This window comes from Trichechus manatus, unplaced genomic scaffold, assembly GCF_000243295.1.
Source record: "Trichechus manatus latirostris isolate Lorelei unplaced genomic scaffold, TriManLat1.0 scaffold00098, whole genome shotgun sequence".
Taxonomy (NCBI): Eukaryota; Metazoa; Chordata; class Mammalia; order Sirenia; family Trichechidae; genus Trichechus; species Trichechus manatus.
In genome coordinates, this window is record NW_004444034.1 from 9,195,769 (window position 1) to 9,218,750 (window position 22,982).

Genomic DNA, 22,982 nt, shown 5'->3' on the forward strand with positions numbered 1-22,982 from the left:
CAATGTTTATACGTTATTATTAACTAAAGCTCATAGTTAATTCAGATTTCCTCATTTTTCCCTCGTCCTTTTTCTGTTCTAGGATCCCATCCAGGCTACACATTACATTTAGTAATTATATCTCCTCAGGCTTCACTTGACTGTGATAGTTTCTCAGTCTTTTCCTTGCTTTTCAAAACCTTGACAGTCTTGAGTATACCGATCAATATTTTGTAGAATGTCCCTCAATTGGGATTTATCTGATGTTTTTCTCATGGTTAGACTAATGTGTTTCTCCAGAAGACCAGAGAGGTAAACTACCATTTTCATCACATCATATCAAGGGTACATACTATTCACAAGACTTATCACTGTTGATGATGACCCTGATCATCTGAGTGAGGTGTAGTTGGTCAGGTTTCTCCAATGTAAAGTTACTCTCCCTGCCCCCTTCTATACTGTACTCCTTGGAAAGAAGTTATGTACAGCCCACACTTATGCTCCGCCAGCTAAAGGGTGGAGTATCAGCATAATTATTTGAAATTGTTCTATGTACATAAAAACATTCTGAGAACAGATTAGTAGGCTTCAACAGTCTGCCGAAGAGGTTCATGGCACAAAAAATTAAAGAATTCCAGTGTTAGAGGATGCTTCTGTAGTTGTATGGAACAGCCCTTTGTGGAGAGAGGAAGGCAGCTCAGGCTAAAATCCAAACCTCTTAGTTTGTATTTTCAGCCCTCTCTCTCTAGCTTTGTCTTTTATCACATATGTTTGTACCTTGTGCTCTGGCCTTATATACAGCTACCCATGGCCCTTTTCAGGCAGTGCTATTTTAAGCCTCAGTATTTTTTACAGAAATGTCTTTACCAACCTTTATTCCTCTGGAAGTGCTTGTTTCAATTTACCTGTTTTGTGACTCCCCACCCCCAGCCCCAGTGTTATGCCAAGCAATTTTGCAGGTACCTCTATTGTTAACCCTCTCTTTTTATAGTGCTTATTAGCGTATCTGCCTAGACTTAGATTGCAAGCTCCCTGGGAGTGGATCCAGTGACTCATTTTTGTACCATTATTCTTTATAATACTATTGTCTAGTGGAGAACCTTGCTCCTGGTAATTCTTAAATACTGATTGAGTGAATAAAGGGAAAACGGGGGAAGGGTTGACAGGTGGTAGTTATGCTGCAGAAGTAAATGTTAAGGACAGCTAAGAAATCCTTCTCAATTTTTAAGCTCAGCATGGCAAGGAAGAGAAAGATGTGAATGACTGAGAGACATGGGATAGGAGTAGAATAAAAATAAAATAAAACCAAACCCGTTGCCGTCGTGCTGATTCTGACTCATAGTGACCCTATAGGACAGTAGAACTGCTCCTTGGGTTTCCAGGGAGCAGCTGGTAGGTCCGAACTGCCGACGTTTTGGTTAGCAGCGGGGCTCTTAACCACCGCACCAGGAGGGCTCCAGTAGTAGAATAACCAAGAAAATAACTTTGTTTCTTATTATTTAAAAATGTAAATATATTTGGAGGGTGAGAGTAAAGGCAGGTCATACCCTAAGCCCAGTCTTCCTGTATTGAGCCTTTTTTTTCATTAAATTTTTTTCTTTGCTCATTGTATTCATAATGATACGGGGTTCTTTATACACTGTTAACATTAGTCCATGCATGACTTGCTTTATGTAAGTTATTTAGTTATTTTTAATAAGATAACAAACACTTGTGAAATCACCACCTAAAATAAAAGCCAATTGTTAGCAATAATTTGTATCTTAACCACACAGGACCTTGCCTAATTCATCACCCCCTACCCAAGCAAATGATCATTCTGAATCCTGGGTTTATTTATTTGCCTTTGTTTTTATATAGTTTTATGGTACTTGTAGTTTCTTAAAATACGTTTTTATTTTACTTGTTTTTAACTTTATATAAAGGATATTATGATGTATGTAATTTTTTACATTGAGTATTTAAACTCCAGTTCATAGTGATGTGATGGGGGGGTGCAAAAAGAGGGGGAAAGTAGCCCAGAATTTTGACAAAAAATTAACTGATGACTAAATTAAAGTATTTTAATATTTAAATGTATAATACAGTAAAATGCAAGCTTTGAATGAATTTTTGTGATATACAAAAGACTTCAAAGATAGGGAGCTTTTTTAGGTTAGGCTCCCAGATCTCCAGCAGGAAGATTTTATCCCACTCTTGAGGAGGGTACTTTTCTGTTGAAAGTTTGAGAATTACTGCCTTAAGTTTTAAAGCTACTTAAGGAAGGATTAGGGGGTTCTGCTGGGCAGTTCAAATCCACCAGCTGCTCCTTGGAAACCCTATGGGGCAGTTCTGGTCTGTCCCATAGGGTTGGTATGAGTTGGAATCGACTCGGCGGCAACAGGTTTGGTTTTTGGTGTTGCGTGGTTTAATGGTGGAATTCTTAGACCTCCCATGCAAGAGACCTGGGTTCGGTTCCAGGCCAGTTCACCTCATGTGCAGCCACCACCTGTCTGTCATTGGAACTTTGCGTGTTGCTATGATGCTGAACAGGTTTCAGTGGAACTTTCACACTACGACAGACTAAGAAGAAAGGCCTGTTGATTTACTTCTGACAGTTAGCCAACGAAAACCTTATTTGATCACAGTGCAGGCAGCATTTTGTTCTGTTGTGGAGGAATTAGGGGCTGACTCAATGGCAGCTAACAACAGCAACAAGGAAAAATAAGTTGTCAAAACATTTAAGAGTGAAAATGAGAATAGTGATTTGAGGCTGAGGTGATGTGGAAGTGCATAGAGCAAAAGGGAAGAAAGAGTAGGAGTTATTCATCAAATGGAAAAAAAGAAATATTAAAGTAACTTATAAACCTTAAGCTCTCAATAGTCATTTGAGGGAGATAGATTCACTTTTATAATTAAGTGTCCAAACATTTTATGTTTGCATAAATGTCTGAATTCTGGATGATTCTCTTGTTTAAATATCCCAGTTAGGGGTGGGGAAGAGTGACAACCTAAGGGAAGTCAGATCGTTTAAGGGAAGGGCTCATGTAAGTTTCCACAATTTTTGGAAATATTTACAAAACATTCTGGGTGATAAAAATGTTATATATAGCATGCTGTGTGGCTTCAGGGAACTTGTCTATCAGTGCATGAGTAGGATGAAAATAAACATTTAACATTTTGGAAGTTAATCACTAGTGCAAGGTAACACCAGGAGGACAAGGAAATTCAGATTTAAAAAGTCAAAGAGCATATAATGGAAGAAGCAGTATGACTTCTAAAAGAATTGTTTTATACAAAGGAAGCTGACAGAACTGAAACAAAAACAAGCAATGGAAGAATCACACACATAAAACATGAACCAAATTTAAAAAAAATGGAAAACAAAAAAACTCAGGTCTCCACAAATACTTACTTCAAACCTCTATAGACCATGATGCCATTCCATTGTTAAGAAGGTTCCCGTTCAGTTCAGTGATTTGTAGTGTTCTCCAGACACATTAAATTCGTAGTATTTGTGCTTGGCAGCCCAGCCCCGGGCCCCTTGCGTTAGTGATCTTTGTGGTGGCATAATCATTTATTTTATCATCCAAATGGAAGTTTGAGATTCATCCTTGTGTCTTTTCTTCTCCTAGACTCCCTTCACACTTACCTCAGAGAAGGTGCTCTGTGATATTTTTGGAGTTAATGGATATATAGAATATTATTTTGCCGTTCAGGTGAATGCTTGAGAGGATACATTGAAGGAGAGAGAGAAGCAAGAGTAAAGAGATTTTGAATAATTTCTTTGGCCCTAATGACTGCTTCTGAAAATTTGATCTTTTATTTACACTTATTTTCTTTAACTTTTCCATTTATTTCTTTGTTCATACTTTGACATACATGTAACATACTGATTCGTGGAGTGGTTGTGTGTTGATCATGGCTTATTAATAAGGAGTTGAGGAATTTGAACTGTCATTCTTATCTTTCTGGTTCTCTCACTACCTTTGTGATTTCCAGAAAATGAATCTTTCTATAGGGTAGTTTTCTTATAAGTAGAATTAGAAGGGGGATTGAATTAACTTCTAAAGTCTCTTTGAAGCTCAAACATTCTATAAGCATGTTAAAGTAGCTTAAAAATGTACAGTTATTTTTAAAAGCAGCTATTAATTTTAGCTAGCTTTATGAAAATAAACATGTTGTAAATCTCATAGGTGCCCAGGTAGCGCAGTGGTTTAGTGCTTGGCTACTAACCAAAAGGTTGGCAGTTCGAACCCACCCAGTGGCTCTGTGGGAGAAAGACCAGCAGTCTGCTACTGTAAAGATTACAGCCTAGAAAATTCTATGGGGCAGTCCTACTTTGTCACTTTGGTCACCATGAGTCAAAAATCGACTTGATGACAATTAACAACAACAACAAATTTCACCGTAGTTCTTAATTGATTCATTTCTTCAGTCAAACTACCAGTTGCCATGCGCTATTCTCGATAAGAGATACAGTAAAAAATGTCTTTGTCTTCATGAATCTTATATTTTAAAAACCCTTAAAAATTACAAGTTAATTGATGAATAGTTTTAATATGTTTGGGCCTTATTGATGTGATTATTTTACTGTAAATTTTAATGACTTCATTATTTTTAGCTTATAAATGTGCCATAATTTATTAACTTTGCCTCTTATTGGATATTAGGTTATTTATAATTTTTGCCATTGTAAACCATTATAGATAACCCTGTGATGAAGATAGGAGCCCTGCTGGCGCATGGTTAAGAGATTGGCTGCTAACCAAAAGGTTGGCAGTTCCAATCCACCAGCCACACCTTGGAAACCCTGTGGGGCAGTTCTGCCCTGTCCTATAGGGTCACTATGAGTCAGAATCAACTCAAGGGCAACAGGTTTGGTATTTTTTTGGTTTGATAATGAACGTCTGTGTAAATAAATCTGGTATCTCTCTCTCTTTCATCTCTATATACTTGTTGTACCTCAAATGGTTATTCAGGGATGATTAGGCTCTTAAATGAATTTGATTTGTGTTTGAAATCCAATTTAATAATTTTGCATAGTTAATGGAATTTCCTTATGGAGCAACTTCTTTGAGAAAATAAGCTAAGGTGAGGATTAGACTCCAAAACAGGTTAACATCCAGAGTTATATGACTGGACCAACCTAGCACTACAGGAGCCACACATTTGTTTTAGATCAGATGGCCTGCTAAACTCTGCTAAGAATGGGAGAGGTAACCTTGTCTGAATTTCTAGTCCAGTTGCCATGGAGTCGATTCCAACTCATGGTGACCCCCTGTACGTCAGAGTAAAACTGTACTCCACAGGGTTTTCAATGGCTGATTTTTTTAAAGTAGATCACCAGGCCTTTCTTCTGAGGTGCCCATGGTAGACACAAACCTCAAACTTTTTGGTTAGCAGGTTAGCTCATTAACCATTTGCATCACCCAAGGATACCTAAGTTTAGGCCTGAGCTTTTATACAAAAACTTTGATAACATCTACCTTTAAGATAAGTCCTTGACTACCTCAGGTGAGACCCTCTAAAACATAATAGCTCTGTCCTTCAGCTACACAGTTAGCACTCCTTAAGTTTATGGAATAAAAGTACAGCTGGCCCTTGATTGTTCAGTATAGATGCATTCTTGAAAACGTTGTGTAAAGTGGACTTAGATATGTAGAATTCATATTTACCTTATAAAGCAAAAGATGTAACATGTTCCAGTGGAAAAGATTAATGACCTCTACTTCCTAATATGTATACATTGTAAGCCTTTTACCAACAATTTAGTTAATATACTGGGAGTTATACATTGTTTTGCTATATCTCAGTAAAGCTGAACTTCCTGTATAACTCATCCCCAAATTAAAAGCTTATGTAGCAAAGCAGAAGGATATGAACATCTCATCATCTGCTGTTTTTGTTTGTTCTTGAATTGGTCAAAGGTGGTGACTGGGCTCCAGGCTCAACCCTAGCAGTAGGATCAAGGGTATGCTCTTGGCAAAGTCATTCATTGGCTTCTCTGTTATGTGTTCTTTTTTACCTGTTTATTGCTTAGTTGGGGGCATAGATACCTGAAAAGTTGATTATTGACTCCAGCATTAAGTTATTGAATTTTTGGTCATTTAACTTGAAAAAATAACATACTAAAAATTCAGTGTTTGGATACTTATAAATCTGTGTCATGAATGTTAGAGAATCAAAACGTGCTCTTGAGACTTCAGATTTCTAAAATAGAGTGCAGTATGGCCACTGAAGACTACCTTTCAAGTTTATCTCTGCTGTATATATGTATATAACCCAACTGGTTGCCTTCGAGTCGATTCCGACTCATAGCGACCCTACAGGACAGAGTGAAACAAATTAAAATTAGCTACTTAGATTAGTCACAGGCTCCCTGGGTCTGACAGAAATGAGGCCAGACCTCAAGGGCCTGAGAGCATGAATTTTTATTCAGTCGTAAGTTTGTGGACTGATCTTTGAGCTATAATCATTTAAAATGCAGATTTATTTTTTTGTTAAGTATATCTTATCATTGCTATGAAAATGCTAATAGATATTTTAAGTAATGATAATTTGGGGAATGGTAACCTTTTGTAGAAATCTCCAGATTTTTATATCAGTTCAGTATTTAGCAAACATTGTCAAGGGCAGTGCTCAGTAGCAAGGGATATAAGAGACTATGGCCAGGCTTATCATGATAACAGACAACACTTGGAAGGGAACCACTGTCCTAATTATTATCACAGTGCTCAGTCAGTTACAGTGACTGTGCTATAGGAGATACTTTTGGATTTTTTTAAGTCTGATAAATATACCAGGGGATTCTAGCTATTTATCCTCTTTTTGCTGTTGATTGTGTGCTATGGGTCAGGTGATTTAAAAAAAAAACAAAAACAAAAACCTCAGGATAAAGAAAAAAATTATCATCTAAAATTTCTGGTTCTTATGCTTTTTGAAAAATATGTGAAGGAATGTTTAGAATAAAACTGAACAGCAATCAACTTGCTCCTATTTTATGTTGTTATAACATATAGGTAGCTCGCTAAACTATCTTATACAATTTTAACCCTCAGAAGATTTTTCATTGTTGACCCTTGAAACGTTTTTTACATCCGTATTTTTACCATAAAGAGAAAGAAGACATAAATGACCCATAACAACTCCGACATAAAAGGAAAACATAGTAGTATATGGATAGTAGAAAAAGTCATATAATCCCAACTGATAATGTAGGCTGTGCTTTGGTTCCAAAACACATTTTTTTTATTATATATTTTTCTTTTATCTCTTGATAGTAAGATATGGTAAAAGACTTGATAAAATGTATTTTGGTAACCTGATTTTAAAAGTAAATTAGACATGCTTGCTGGCTTACCAGACTATGGAAGCTGGTTCTGTAGTCTCGTAAGTTTGTTATCCATAACCTTGGGCAGGATCCCAAATAGATCTTCATTGTATTAAATATTTCATTTTGATAAACATCTCTGCATTTCCATTTCATATGATACTCATTTCGTGAATTATCAGTTATGCCCTTAATTTTTTTCCAGTTTTGTTGTCAGTAGTAGCTGTCAAATTTGCTGATTTCAAGGGGTTGATTCATTAAATACTACTGTTAATATATTTATTCATCTTCAGCTTAACAAAGTAAATTAATTATAGCAACAAAGGATTTGGAAAAGGATATATTTTTTTTATAGATGTAAGTAAAAATTGTTAACTTTAATTTTAAAGACTTAAGCTTTCTTTGTTTTACTTAAACTTCTAATTGATTTACTCTTCAGCTTTGGATATGCCATTTTCCTCCTTCAGAACGTAAGGAGATCGTGTTTCATGCATGAATCATTCCTTTATTGGCTTTTTTAACATGATAATGTTAACACATACTGGACATAAACCAGATATATTTTTGAGAGGAAAAATGACCGTTCTTCCAAAACAAAAAGAGTTAAATTATCAGTAGTTTAGTTGTTTAGCATGGTGTAAGTTAAAAGTACTTTTTGGGTTCTCCTTATTTTCATGCGCATGCGTTTTTAAGCTATAAAATGGAGATATATATTCTTCTCATTAGTTTCTTTTTATCATTTTTTTCCCCTAGGGTCTTCTATCCTTGAAGTAACTCAATATGTTTGAATTGTTATTTCAGCAGAACGTATTAGGATGACAAAGACAGCATTATAGAGTTAGCAAATAAAAACAAATGGAAGAAATAATGAGATTATTGAAAACAGTTCCTTCTGTAATTTAAATTTCAAGGGCAAGATGCAGACTTCAATTTATAATGGTTCACTTTGAGGAAGGGGTTACTAATAGAATGTTTTTTGTTTTTATTTTGGTAGAGAAAATAGTAATGCACTTCATAAATTATAAGGTGTAGTTTTTTTTTAATGTGCAGTTCTTTCAAGTAATAATACCACTTTACCACCCGCACCCCCCCCCCCCGCCTTGGTGAATAAAAACTCTTTAAATTCTGTGTAATTTGTAGTTTAATTTTCATCTTCAGTATTGATCTTGTGAATTTGTTTACTTTTGGGTGAGGTACCATGATTCTTTTACCTAAAAGCACTAGTAGGGTATCTAGATAGATTATTCTAGGAAACAGAGGGAGATTAGCCGTGTTATTTGACATGTTGTGAGTGACAGATGAGCTCAGGGACAAAGGCAAATGAAGGAGAGATAACAGACTTGAAGAACTGCAGAAGTTGTATTGCAGCTAAGTGTGGTAGCACTGGATTATCTAAATTGAACAGTATTTGTCCAGGCTGAGGCCAAATATTTTTGAGCTATTTTCAGCAGCAATATATGTAGTAAGCTTTTATTAGAAGCATGTTTAGCCATTAAGAGGCATATTTTGGAAACTTTCATAGCATCTGGATCTCATCTAAGTAGCATGTATTTGACATTGTTATAGATGCTCACTGTCGTTATGCAGTTATAACACTGGAATTTGCCATTTCCAATAAGAGGCGCCTGTTTACGTATTCTTGGTATATGAATCTGGATGGTTAGGGTACACATGCAGAAGAGTTATAACTCTTCTTTGGCTAGTGAACTTTCTTCTCTATAATCATATTGCAACAATGCTGTCTTAATTGTTTTTAGATAAAACATCTAAATGAGGAATTCCTTACACTCTCTGAATTTGTTAATGATGATATATGTATGAAAAATGTTTACTTGTAAAAAGTCTTTTTTTCACCTTACAGAATTTGAAATGTTACTTTGACAACATCCTTTCTGTTACTTCAAATTAGTTAACACAGTTACATGGCTTTTTAATTACCTTTTACATTTCATGTTTGTGTCTATTTAAAGTTTGTCTTTAATCATTCGTAAGCTGTAAATATAAATTATATATTCATAAATATGCTATCATGTCTTCCTTGATTATTTATATTGACCACAGTCAAGTAGAAACGTGACTAACTACTTGAGATTTTAAGTGTAACACCATAGCAGTAATTTTCTGTTTCATTAATAAGTTAATTTTGAAAGATACTTTCTTCTAGAAATATTAAAAAATCTCTTCAGTGTCTTATTCAGCTACTGTCAAACAATGCCTAGGTCTTCTGGAGTATGTTCGGAAATGTGTATTTTACTACCAGTGTATAACTGCCACAAAATGGTATGTTGCTCATAACCGGTTGCCATCGAGTCACTTACAACTCATAGCGACCCTATAGGACAGAGTAGAACTGCCCCATAGGGTTTCCAAGGAGCAGCTGATGGATCAGAACTCTGACCTGGTTAGCAGTTGCTCTCTTAAGAACTGCACCACCAGGGGCTCCATGCTTCTTATAGCCAGTTACCATTTTACTGAATAGAAATTATTTGTTTTTCTAACTTCTTGAAAAAATAAAGTGTTACTAATGGGATATAAGGCAGAGGTTATTTGAATATAAAATATTTTCCTCTTTTCCATTTTAGGAAGCAGGATTGTCCTCTGCCTTAATAGAAGGCTTCTTTGTTCTCCTAGAGTGTTGACAGCTCTTATTAAGAACCAGCTTGTAGGTTATCACTCTGTTTCTGCATTGTTGGTGTACTCTGTTTACTTTATCTGGCCTTTTCTCTTGTATCATGATGATTTGCAGATGAAGGATAGCACCACAGTGATGAAGAGATATGAAATTATTGCCAGGACAGTGCATTGTATGTACAGTGCACCTTGGATTACTTAAGTATTCTATCCTAGCAAACAAGGCCTTCTTTCCCTCAATCCTACTTTATCAGAGTGAAATAAAGTAGATACTTCCTGTGATTATTATTTATTTTATTTTTACTGAGTTCTAGCATACATTCAGTAAAGTGCATAAATGTACTAATCTTAAGTGTAATAATAGCTCCATGCTGTTTGATAAGTGTATATACCCCTGTAACTATCACTCAGATCAAGATATAAAAAGTTCTGATACCCTGTAAGTTTAATTTGTGCCTCTTCTCTGCCTATATAGCAACACCCCACCCATTTCCACCATTGTAATTTCTTTCATCATTGAGTATATATGATTCTGTGTTTGGATTCTTTTGCTCAGCATAATGCCTCTGAGATTCATCGATGTTGTTGAGTATAGTAGTTTCTACTTTATTGGTGTGTAGTATTCTGTTGAAATCATATACCACAATTAATTAACAATTCCTTTATTGATGCACATTTGCATCAAGCTCTTTATTATGACAGACTCTTTTTGCTTCTAGAGTTATTGAATGGTATATATGTCACTATCTGTAATTATTCTTTTAAAAAATCAATTTTATTGAGGTGTTATTTACAAAAACAAAAAAGTAGTCAGGATTATTGAGGTATAATTTACATATTTACCTGTAATTATTCTTTTAAAAAATCAATTTTATTGAGGTGTTATTTACAAACAAAAAAGTAGTCAGGATTATTGAGGTATAATTTATATACAGTGAAATTTACCCTTTAAATATGTACAGTTTATGAGTTTAAAAAAACCGTAGACAGTCATGTATACCTCAGCAATCAAGTTTTAGAACATTTCCATCCCCCCAAGAAGTTCTCTTTTGCCCCGTTTTACTCAATCTCCTGCCCCAGCTTTGATAACTACTGATCTGGTGTCTGTCTCTATAGTTTTGTCTTTTCCAGATAGAAGCGTACAGTATGTAGCTTTTGAGTATGACTCCTTTCACTCAGTATAATGCTTTTGAGATTCACCCATGTTGTTATATGTATCAATTGTTTGTGTCTATTGCTTGTTAGTATTGCATTTTATGAGTGTAGCACAGTTTGTATATCTTTTTATCAACTAATGGACATATGGGTTGTTTCCAGTTTAGGATGATTAGGAATAAACATTTGCCTACAGGTCTCTCTGTGGACGTATGTTTTCATTTCTTTTGGGTAAATACCAAATTCAATTCCTGACTTAATTACCTTGGCCCCTTAGTTTCAGTTTAATCAACCAAATGCTTATGGGTCTATTTGTAGATTTTAATTTTGTTCCAGTGGGCTATGTGTTTAACTTTATACTAATACCATACTGTAATGAATTCTGTAGCTTTATCATAAATTTTAAAATCAGGTAGTTTCAATTCTTTGCATTTCCATAGAAACTTGAAAATCAGTTTGTCAGCTTCTAAAACATACACACAGGCAAACACACCCCTACCTGAATCTGTTTAATCTGTAATTCAGTGTGGGGAGAATTAACATTTTAGCAATATTGAAGTACATATCTCTTTTTTTATTTTGAAGGTTTTCTGTAATTTCGTAGGTATTTGTAGATTTCAATGACTCATTAAGTTTATCCCTAAGTATTTGATGTTTTTATGTAAATATTAAAAAATTTTTAATTTCCAATTGTTTGCTGCTAGCATGTAGAAATCTGCTTTTTTTTTTTTTTTAAACTGACCTTGAATCATACAAGCTTGCTAAAGTCACTTATTCTAGTAGGTTTGGTTTTTTTTTGGTAGCTTCCTTTGGATTTTTATTTACAATAAGTAGTCTTTGAATTAAAATAGTTATACTTTTTCCTTTCCAAACGTACACTGTTTATTTCTTTTTACTTGCCTTATTACACTGGTTAGGACTTCTAGGACTATTTTGAGTAGGAGTGGTGAGGGTAGGTATTGTTAAGGAGAAAGCTTTCAGTTTCTCACCATTAGATATAATATTAGCTGTAGGGTTGTTTTAAATGTACCGTTTATCAGAATTAGAAAGTTCTCTTTGCTTCCTAGTTAGCTGAGAGGTTTTTTTTTTTTTTATTTCTTTGTTTCATCTCATGAATGGAGGTGGAATTTGGTCAAATGCTTTTTCTTCATTTATTGAGATACTAATATCTGTTAAGTCTTTTAGTGTGGTGCGTTATATTGATTTTCCAAGGTTAAACTGACCTTGCATTTCTGAGATAAACCTCATGGTTAGGTTGTATTATTCTGTCCGTATTTATATATCTGGATTTGATTTGTTATGATTTTGTTAAGGATTTTGTGTCTGTATTCATGATGGATATTAGCCTGCAGTTTTTTTTCCTACTGTTTTTATCTAGTTTTGATATCAGGGTAGTGCTGACCTCATAAAATGAGTTGGGAAATGTTCTCTTTTCTGAGTTTGTGGAGACTTGATATTAATTCTTTAAACATTTTGTAGAATTCTACAGTGAAACCATTTGGGAATAGAGATTTCCTTTTTAGGAATTTTTTTAAAACTACAGATTCAACTAGGTAACATAGAGTTTCAGTGAGTATAGAATTTCTCTTAATGTCAACAGTATTTTTCATGGTGTTGAAGCCTCTCTTAGCTTCTACTGAACAAAGAGCAATTATTTTGAAAAAATTTCTCCAGCTGTTGTGATGATATAAAATTTGGAATACTTTAGTTAATAGTTAGGCCATAGTAAAGGCAGTGAAACAACTATGATGCTTAATAGCAAGTGCTCTTTGTTGGGCCACCTGGGTTTGAATCCTAGCTCTGTCAACTAAATATAAACTGGCAGGTAGGTCTGGGTGTGAGGATATTGGGGAGCGTTAGTATAGGACCCATCCAGTCAGAAAAGTTGCCATTTATGGATGGATGGAGGAGGGTCATGAAGACTTCTCATTATGCCTGGAAGTAACCCTTTATTTGTTGGATTATGGGGAGTTCTGGGAAGAACAGGGACAGTGGAGGAGGTATTCAGGGGGTATGGGCAGCAGTGACTAATCACAGTGAAAGTGTTTTAGTATTTTAACAACTGACATATCTGTACAGGTGCCTACTGGCTGACTCTCAGCACTGATTGTATGTTAGGCAAGGGTAAGGAATGAAATTCAGAGACAGGATCTCTGTGTGTGACTAACCTGCGCTTATAACACTATGTATCCTTACTCTCCAAATTAAGCCCCCAACTCCCCATCTGAGAAAGTTATGTACCCTGTTATGACCTGACTTCATCTTTCCTGTTCTATTCATCCTATCTTGTCTTTCTCCTGCCTGAAAAATCCCTTTTAACGTTACTTGACCATCATCTTTATTTAAAAGGTTAAAGGACCCAATGATGTCACACAGTTAGTTGTTTATTCAGAGGCAGGGTTTATCAGTGACATCTTTGGAAGATAGATTATAAAAATAGTATAGAATATTTTAATTCTGCTGAAGTTGCTTTGTGGTGTTTATATAGCATCATTTTGCTTGCCAGGGATCTTACAGTGTTCCTATTTTATTTGATAGTATTAATTTTTTTGTTTTGTTTTAATGATATAAATTTGAGGATATTTCCATATTGGTTTTTATTATTATTGATTGTTTTTAAATATGTGAACATTTTCTTAAATTCTGACAGATTTTTTCCAAATGATGTAATCTACACTGAGGACCAGTAATCATTCAAATTATTTGCTTAACTGAAAGTCCTATTTCCTATGGATAAATTTACTACTTTGTGAGAATATCTGTGCTTTTGAAATTTCAGTGTAATTCAAGTGATGCGTGACAATTTAAAGTTTGAATACTACAGACATTGCTTTTATTTCCTTGTGGAAACTCTCCCAGTAGTATTCATTTATTGTACTCCTTCCTTAGGCAAAGATTAATCTTTTAATTCCAGAAATCTTCCAAAAGATAATGAGAAAAAAAATCTTATAGATAGTGTTATAATAAGCCAGGTTAAATGTCCTGTTGTCATCAGTTCTTCATTAGACTTGTAAATTTACATTGGAACTCCCTTGAAATTCTTCAAGCTGTGTTATATTCACCGTTGTGATTTCAGATAATCTTTACAAAAATCAGAGGAAGTGTTCTTTATTTTTTAAAGAAAAGCATAGGGAAAATATTAGCCTATACATAGATATTTCTTTAGATACTTTTAGTGTACTAATACTGTAAACATTTTTGTATAGGTTTTGACTGGATCATCTCGTCAGAGTTATTCACCTTCTGACTATCAGGATTTCAGTAAGTGGGAATCAGTGCTGAAACTAAAAGAAGGACTGCTAAGGCAGAAAGAAATTGTAATTGATCGGTGAGTTTGTTTATTTTATTTATTAAATGTTTCAGGCATACAGAATATAGGTTGATTGGAAGATACAGAACTATGTTACTTGTAGACAGTGTCATTGTCTACATAGAATATCTAAGAGAATATACAGGGAAAGCGTTAGAACTAATATAAAGTGAATTTTCAGAAATTGAAAGAAGTGCTGTAACACCAATAGTAACCAATTCAAAAATGAAATAGAAAAATTTACTATTTATGATAACAGTGAAAGCTATAAAGAATCTAGGAATCAGTCTATACAAGGGTGTTATAAATTTTTTCCTTAAAAAATTTAAAACATTGAAGGATATAAAAGAGGACACAACTAAATGGAGAGATACATGAATGTGCATTGGAAGGCACAGTAGCATAAAGTTGATTTTTTTTTTTAGTTTATTTATAAATTCACTGCGACCCAATCAAAACCTTAACAGTATTCCTCATTATACTTGTCAAGTTCATCCTAAAACTTATATTGAAGGCCATGAATAACCAAAAGAATTTTCAGGAAAAACAAGGTGTATAGGGCTTGTTTTACTAAGCATGAGAATATATTATACAGCCACTTCAGTCAGATGAATATGGTATTGGTTTTGGAATAGAAGTTCAAATCTTGCTTCAGTAGCTTACTTTAAGCAAGTTATTTAATTTGTGTAGATATGTGTCTTAGGCCGGGTTCTCTAGAGAAGCAAAACCAGTAAAGCGTGTATATATATATATACAGAGAGAGAGAGAGAGATTTATCTCAAGGAAATAGCTCACGCAGTTATAGAGGCTGGCAAGTCCCAACTCCGTGGATCAGACGTCAGGCTGGAGGCTTATCCTGACTCCTGTAGCTGCAGGGGCTGATGAACCCAAGATTGACAGGTCATATGGCAGGCCACTGGCTCACAGGCTGTGGAGGCTGATGACTCCCAAGATTGGCAGGTAAGCTGCTAGCTCAAGTTCCAAGAACTGGAGACTAGATGATGACAAGCCAGATGCAGGATCTAGAGTGAGAGCCTTACTGGAACATCCACCTGTGTACTGGAGGCAGGCCACACTCGCAAGGAAACTCCCCTTCAACTTATTGGCTGCTCATAGCAGATCTCATCACAGAGTTGATTACATTATTATATAACTGCCGAATTATATAATAACTGCTAAATCACTGAGAATCATGGCGCAGCAAGTTGAAACACAACCTTAACCATCACTGTACACCCCTTGTCAACTTGGCACCTATATGCATGTCCTTAAACCATACATAATCTTTAAACACAACTGTAAAGTCATACTTGCATGGAACATGATACAGCTAACGTGTACAACCAAAAACACGCTAGCCCCATTTACGTCTTACATTTTATAAGTGAAGAAAACAAAAATATTTGATCCACACTGTCTTAGTTATCTAGTGCTGCTATAACAGAAATACCACAAGTGAATGGCTTTAACAAACAAATTTATTCTCTCACAGTTTACGGGGCTTGTTGTTGTTTTTAGGTGGCATCAAGTTGGTTACGACTCAGAGCAACTCTAGTACAGCAGAAAAAAACACTGCCCAGTCTTTCACCGTTCTCGCAGTTGTTGTTATGCTTCAGCCGCTGTGTCAGTCCATTTCATTGAGGGTTTTCGTCTTTTTTGCTGACCCTTTACTTTACCAAGCGTGATGTCCATCTCAAGGGACTGGTCCCTCCTAATAACATCTTCAAAGTACCTGAGATGAAATCTCGCCATCCTTGCTCTTAAGGAGCATTATGACTGTACTTCTTCCAAGATAGATTGGTTCCGTCTTCTGGCAGTCTGTGGTATATGCAATATTCTTTGCCAACACCCTAATTCAGACGCATCAGTCCTTCTTCAGTCTCTCTTATTCATTGTCCAGCTTTCACATGCATATGAGGTGATTGAAAATGCCATGGCTTGGGTCAGGCACACCCTAGTCTTCAAGGTGCCATCTTTGCTTTTTAACACTTTAAAGAGGTCTTTTGCAGCAGATTTGCCCAATGCAATACTTTGTTTGATTTCTTGACTGCTGCTTCTATGGGCGTTGATTGTGGATCCAAGTAAAATGAAATCCTTGAAAATGTCAGTCTTTTCTCCATTTATCATGATGTTGCTTATTGGTCCAGTTGTGAGGATTTTTGTTTTCTTTATGTTGAGGTGCAGTCCATACTGAAGGCTGCAGTCTTTGATCTTCATCAGTAAGTGCTTCAAGTCCTCTTCACTTTCAGCAAGGAAGGTTGTGTCATCTGCATATTGCTGTTTGTTAATGAGTCTTCCTCCAATCCTGATGCCACATTCTTCTTTATATGCTGCAGCTTCTCGGATTATTTGTTCAGCATACAGATTGAATAAGTATGGTAAAAGGATACAACTCTGACGCATGCCTTTCCTAACATTAAACCACGCGGTATCCCCTTGCTCTGTTTGAAGGACTGCCTCTTGGTATATGTACAGGCTCCTCATGAGCTCAATTAAGTATTCTGGAATTCCTGTTCTTTTCACTGTTATCTATAATTTGTTATGATCCATACAATTGAATGCCTTTGCATAGTCAATAAAACACAGGTAAACATCTTACTCGTATTCTCTGCTTTCAGCCTCTAGGAGGCTAGACATCCTAATTCAAGGCACCAGCTCCAGAGGAAGACTTTCTCTGTTGGCTCTAGGGGAAGATCTTGTCATCAATCTTCCCCTAGTCTAGGAGTTTCTCAGTGCAAGGACCCTGGGTCCAAAAGACATGCTCTGTTCCTGGCTCTTGATTGGTGGTAATGAGGCCCGTCTCCTCTCTGTCTTCATATCTCTTTTATATCTCAAAAGACATTGACTCAAACTGCAACCTAATCCTGTAGATTGTGTCCTGCCTCATTAACATACCTGCCTCTAATCCTGTGTCATTAACATCATCAAAAAAAAAAAACCCATTGTTGTCAATTCGATTCTAACTCACAGCAACCCTATAGGACAGAGTAGAACTGCCCCATAGGGTTTCCAAAGAACAGCCGGTGGATTTGAACTGCTGACCTTTTGGTTAGCAGCTGAGCTCTTAACCATAGAGGTTAGGATTTACAACACATAGGATAATTACCTCAGATGACAAAATGAAGGACAACCACACAATACTGGGAATCACAGCCTAGCCAAGTTGATACACATTTTGGGGGGACACAATTCAATCCATAACGCACACATACAAGGAAGAAATACTCATCACAGTTACAGTACTTGTTTCTGCAACTGGTTGCATGGTTGTAGCTGGTATTTAGAACTGCGTTCTTCCACCACCCATTTCGTACATGTATATCTTTTACCCTAAGCAAGCGCCTGAGCTGGTCGTGGTTGTTTGCCTTGTGGGTCATTAGTAGTCGTCAGAATTAGGTTGCTGTAGTTTCCCATTGACTTTAATCCCAAGGCATGATAGTACTAAGAGATGCCCTAAGAGATCTCTTATATCCCCGACATAGTCTTCTTTACCTCCATTATGTAATGTCATTCCAATTTCCTCTTGGTAATCAGGATCAGTCACACCAGCCAATATGGTAATTCCCTTCTTAGCCTGTTGATCCAGAGGCATGAGGAGCCCAAAGTACCAGTGTGACACTCTTAACTTCTGGTTCAGTGAAATCAGTAATGTGTCTCCAGGTAGGAGCATTCCTCTCTTTCTAGACCTCTAGACTTGCAGAGCATAGAGTTGCAGGGACAGGAAGTAAAAATTTTGTGAGTGGGTCACTAGGGGTAATAGTGAGTGGTGCCACTCCCATTTCCATCCTTTGATTCTTGGTCCCGTGAATCCTGGCTAAGGGAGAAACAGCACCATATATTGGATACTGGTTTAGAGCATGTACAGCCCCCTGGAGAACATTGCCCCAACCGTGCAAGGTATTGCCACCTAGCTGGTGCCATAATTGTGTCTTTTGAAGGCAATTCTATCATTCTATCAAGCCATCTGCTTCAGGATGAGATGCAGAACCTGGTAAGACCAGTGGATTCCATGAGCACAGGCCCATTGCTGCGCTTCATTTGCTGTGAAATGAGTCCCTTGATCTGAGGTGATGCTGTGTGGGATACCATGACAGTGGATAAGATATTCTGCAAGTCCACTGATGGTAATTTGGGCAAAACCATTGCTTTCAGGGAAGGCAAATCTATATCCAGAGTGTGTGTGTATCCCAATAAGAACGAAATGCTGCCCTTTCCATGATGTAAGCGGTCCAGTGTAACCAACCTTCCACCAGGTTCCTGGCTGATCACCTCAAGGAATGATGCCATATCAGGGACTCAGTGTTAGTCTCTACTACTAGCAGATTGGGCACTCAGCAGTGGCTGTAGCAAGTTGGCCTTGGTGAGTGAAAGTCCATGTTACTGAACCCATACATAACCTGTATCCCTGCCACTATGGCAACATTGTTCATGAGCCCATTGTATAATAATAGGAGTAGCTGGAGAAAGAGGATGACTGATTTCCACAGAACACGTCATCCTATCCACTTGATTGTTAAAATCCTCATCTCCTGAGGTCATCCTTTGGTGAGCGTTCACGTGAGACACAAATATGTTCACTTCTTTGATCCATTCACAGAGGTATCTCCACATACCTATTCCCCATGCCTCCTCATCACCAATTTTTCAATCATGTTCCTTCCAAGTCCTTGGCTAGTCAAACCAATGGCCACAGACCATGAATACAGTCACACATCTGGCCATTTCTCCTTCCAAGCAAAGTGAACAACCAAATGCACTGCTTGAAATTCTGTTCATTGGGAGGATATTCTTTCACCACTGTCCTTCAGGGAGGTCCCAGAAAGGGGCTGTAGTGCTGCCCTTGTCCACTTTTGAGTGGTGCCTGCGTATCGTGCAGAACCATCTGTAAACCAGGCACGAGTTTTCTCTTCCTCAGTCAACTGATCATAAGGAACTCCCCATGAGGCCATAGGTGCAGACTGGGAGAGGGCAGATAATGTGACAGAAGCGGAGACCGTGGACATTTGGGCCACTTCCTCACGTAACTTACTTGTTCCTTCAGGTCCCGCTCAGGCCTGATCTCGTGTATACCACTTCCATTTAATGATGGAGTGCTGCTGTGCATGTCCCACTTTATGACTCTATGGGTCAGACAACACCCAGGCTGCATGGTGACTTGGTGGTCCATGGTTAAGCATTCAGTCTCTACTAAGGCCCATTAACAAGCCAAAGCTGTTTCTCAAAAGGAGAGTAGTTATCTGCAGAGGATGGCACGGCTTTGCACCAGAATCCTAAGGGTCTGTGCTGTGACTCACCAGTATGGCCTGCCAAAGACTCCAGACAGCATCTCTATCTGCCATTGACACTTCAGGCACCATTGGATCAGTCAGATCATATGGCGCAATTGGCAGAGTGGCTTTCATGGTAGCCTAAACCTGTTGCAGAGCCTTCTCTTCTTCTGGGACCCACTCAAAACTAGCAGCTTTTAAAGTTACTTGATAAATAGGCTGGACTAGCACACCAAAGTGAGTGATGTGTTGCCTCCAAAACTCAAAGAGGCCCACCAGGTGTTGTGCCTCCTTTTTAGTTGTAGGAGGGGCCAGATGCAACAACTTATCCTTCACTTTAGAAGGAATATCTTAATATGCCCTCCACCACTGGACCCCTAGAAATTTCACTGAGGTAAATTTTTGTCGGGTTAATTTCCCACCCTCTGTCATGCAAATGTCTTACCAGTAAGTCCACAGTCATTCAGACTTCTTCTGTACTAGGTCCAGTCAGCATAATGTCATCAATGTAGTAGACCAGTGTGACGTCTTGTAGAAGGGAAAGGTGACCAAGGTCCCTACGGACAAAATTATGGCGTAGGGCTGGAGAGTTGATATACTTCTGAGGTAGGACAGTAAAGGTGTATTGCTGGCCTTGCCAGCTGAAGGCAGACTGCTTCTGGTGGTCCTTCAAAACAGTATGGACAAAAAGGCATTAACCAGATCAGTAGCTGTATACCAGGTACTAGGAGATGAATTAATTTGTTCAAGCAATGAAACCACATCTGGAACAGTAGCAGCAATTGGAGTCACCACCTTGTTAGTTTTTGCTAATCCACTGTCATTCTACAAGATCCATCTGTTTTTTGCACAGGCCAGATAGGCGAGTTGAATGGGGATGTGGTGGGAATCACCAACCCTGTATCCTTCACGTACTTGGTGGTGGTAGTAATCTCTGCAATCCCTTCAGGAATGCAGTATTGCTTTTGGTTTACTATTTTCCTAAGTAGTGGCAGTTCTAATGGCTTCCTCTTAGCCTTTCTTACCATAATAGACCTTACTGCACATGTCAAGGATCCACTGTGGGGATTCTGCCAGTTGCTGAGTATGTATATTCCAATTATGCATTCTGGAACTGGGGAAATCACTATAGGGTGGGTTCGGGGACCCACTGGACCAACACTGAGACAGACTTGAGCTAAGACTCTGTTAACAACCTCACTTCCATATGCCCCCACTCTGACTGGTGGACCACAGTGACATTTTGGGTCTTCTGGAATCAGTTCAGAGCCAGTGTCCAGTAATCCCTGAAAAGCCTGGTTCCTTTTCTTTAATGAACAGCCACTCGTAAAAGGCCGTAGATCCCTTTGGGGAAGGCCGGGAGAAAGATTAACAGTATAAATTTTTGGAAGTGCAGTGGAGTCCTTCCTCAAGTGGACCTGGCCTCCCCTTCATTCAGTGGTTTGTGAGTCTGTTAACTGGTTCAAGTCTTGGAATGGACTGAGGGGCCATGACACTCTATTCTGGCAATTCAATTAGACTACCATTCACTTGACATAGAATTCTTCCACTTGTACAGATCAAGTAACTATTTAGTAGATTTCCCATCTGTTTCCCTACTAGGAACACAATGACTAAGTAGCCAGCACCATAAGTCTATATGTGTCAGATTATTCTGGTTACTGCTTTGACTCCGCTGTCCATTATGGTAATCATGCCCACCTTGTCTTTATTGATTGAGTGTCGCCATTTGGCCCCTACCACCACGGGGTCCAATGAGCCCCATTGTAGTTAGATGTCTTAATTCAGTTAGGACAGTTACTGCTGTCAAATCTGACTTACATAAAATAGCAGTCATGGCAGTCTTCAAGGATGTTTGGACTCCCTTCAAAAATTTGTTCCTCACTGTTGTGGTAAAACGTGTGTCCTATGGGCACTTCATGTGTGGGTCTGTAAGTCTTACCTGGTAAGTCCAGAGCTCTAATATACCAATTTCCCTAAGCCTTTGGGTACTTTCTTCTATAGTATACCAAGGCAGGTCTGGTACTTCAGCTTGATTTAATTTAGGCTACCATGTAACCCATGCTTCAGCAAACCAAACAAATAATTAGATCCTTTCATAACTTCTTGAGCTGAAACATTGAATGAAGAATGTGTGCTTAGTGGGCCCATTTCAGTGAACTGAGACTGATCCAACTTTATGTTCCTTACACCATTATCCCACACCCTTAGTAGCCATTCCCACACATATTCTCCAGGTTTCTGTTTTGTACGTATTATATAAAAGTCAAGCAGTTCTTTTAGAATGTAGCATACCTCCTCCAGGATCACACTTTGTATTTCACCTTTTGGGGCTTGTTGGGACTTAAGTCTAGTTATAGATCTAGAAGCAAAAATGGATGGTAGGGATGTGTTCTAAGTACATTCATTGATATCTTGTAAGGCATCCGCCTCAGGCAATGCCTCAGGCAGTGACTTAGGTGCCTCCCCAGGGGATGACTCAGACAAAGACTCTTCAGACACAGCTGGATTAATGTCATCAGATGGGGCTGGAGGGGCTAATGATTTTACTGGGGAAGGTGGCTTAGCAGGCAAAGATGGAGTAATCTCTTCAGTTGGGTGTGAGAGGCCTGGTTCTGTTTGCAGGAGTGATTCAACGGAATTTAGGGGCTTAGCATCCCCAGATTCCTGATTATCTGCCCATATGCCCCCATCCCAAGTTTCAGGATCCCATTTCTTCCCAGTCAGCACCCTTACTTTAACTTCACACACAGTTTGAGGTTGGGAATTCAATTGGCATTGTAATTCAGCCACTCTTCCAATGAGACTCTGGGTTTGATTTTGGGCAGTATCAGCTGTTACTATAAGAAATAAGGCTTTCTTTGAGGGAACAAGTGACAACTTTGAGGTTGTTTATGCAACACTTGAGCTGTGACTGTGAAGCCCTGAGGTCACCTTTTTCTTCACCACTTTGTCCAGTGAAAGTAGGACCAACCAACCAGCTTCCTTATATTTCTCATTATGACAAAATTGTAGAAAAGTATCAAACGTGCAATGACCCAGAGCCTCTCCTCTCACCAATACTTCATCTATTGGTGGTGATATTTTGCATATTTCTATTGCCACTTCATGCCGTGGATTAGCAGTGCTCCCCTGACTACTAGAAACAAAATCATCAACATCTTTAAGACTAACCAGACTTGAGAACCAATTTAGAAAACTCATCCTTATGATTTTGTTTCTCTAGAACCACTCTCTGTACCAAATGTCTTAGACTGGGTTCTCTAGAGAAGCAAGACCAGTGAAGTGTGTGTGTGTGTGTGTGTGTGTGTGTGTGTGTGTGTGTGTG

General features: G+C 37.8%; 1 protein-coding gene across 2 annotated transcripts in view; it reads left to right on the forward strand.

Moving 5' to 3' along the window:
* CEP85L (centrosomal protein 85 like) overlaps nucleotides 1-22,982 on the forward strand; it is a 147,335-nt gene that overhangs the window by 72,595 nt on the left and 51,758 nt on the right. For both annotated transcript variants that reach the window (XM_004382739.2, XM_023737189.1), the window contains exon 4: nucleotides 14,284-14,405. In XM_004382739.2, coding sequence (XP_004382796.1) covers nucleotides 14,284-14,405 — 122 coding nt within the window. The remainder of the gene's footprint in view (nucleotides 1-14,283; nucleotides 14,406-22,982) is intronic.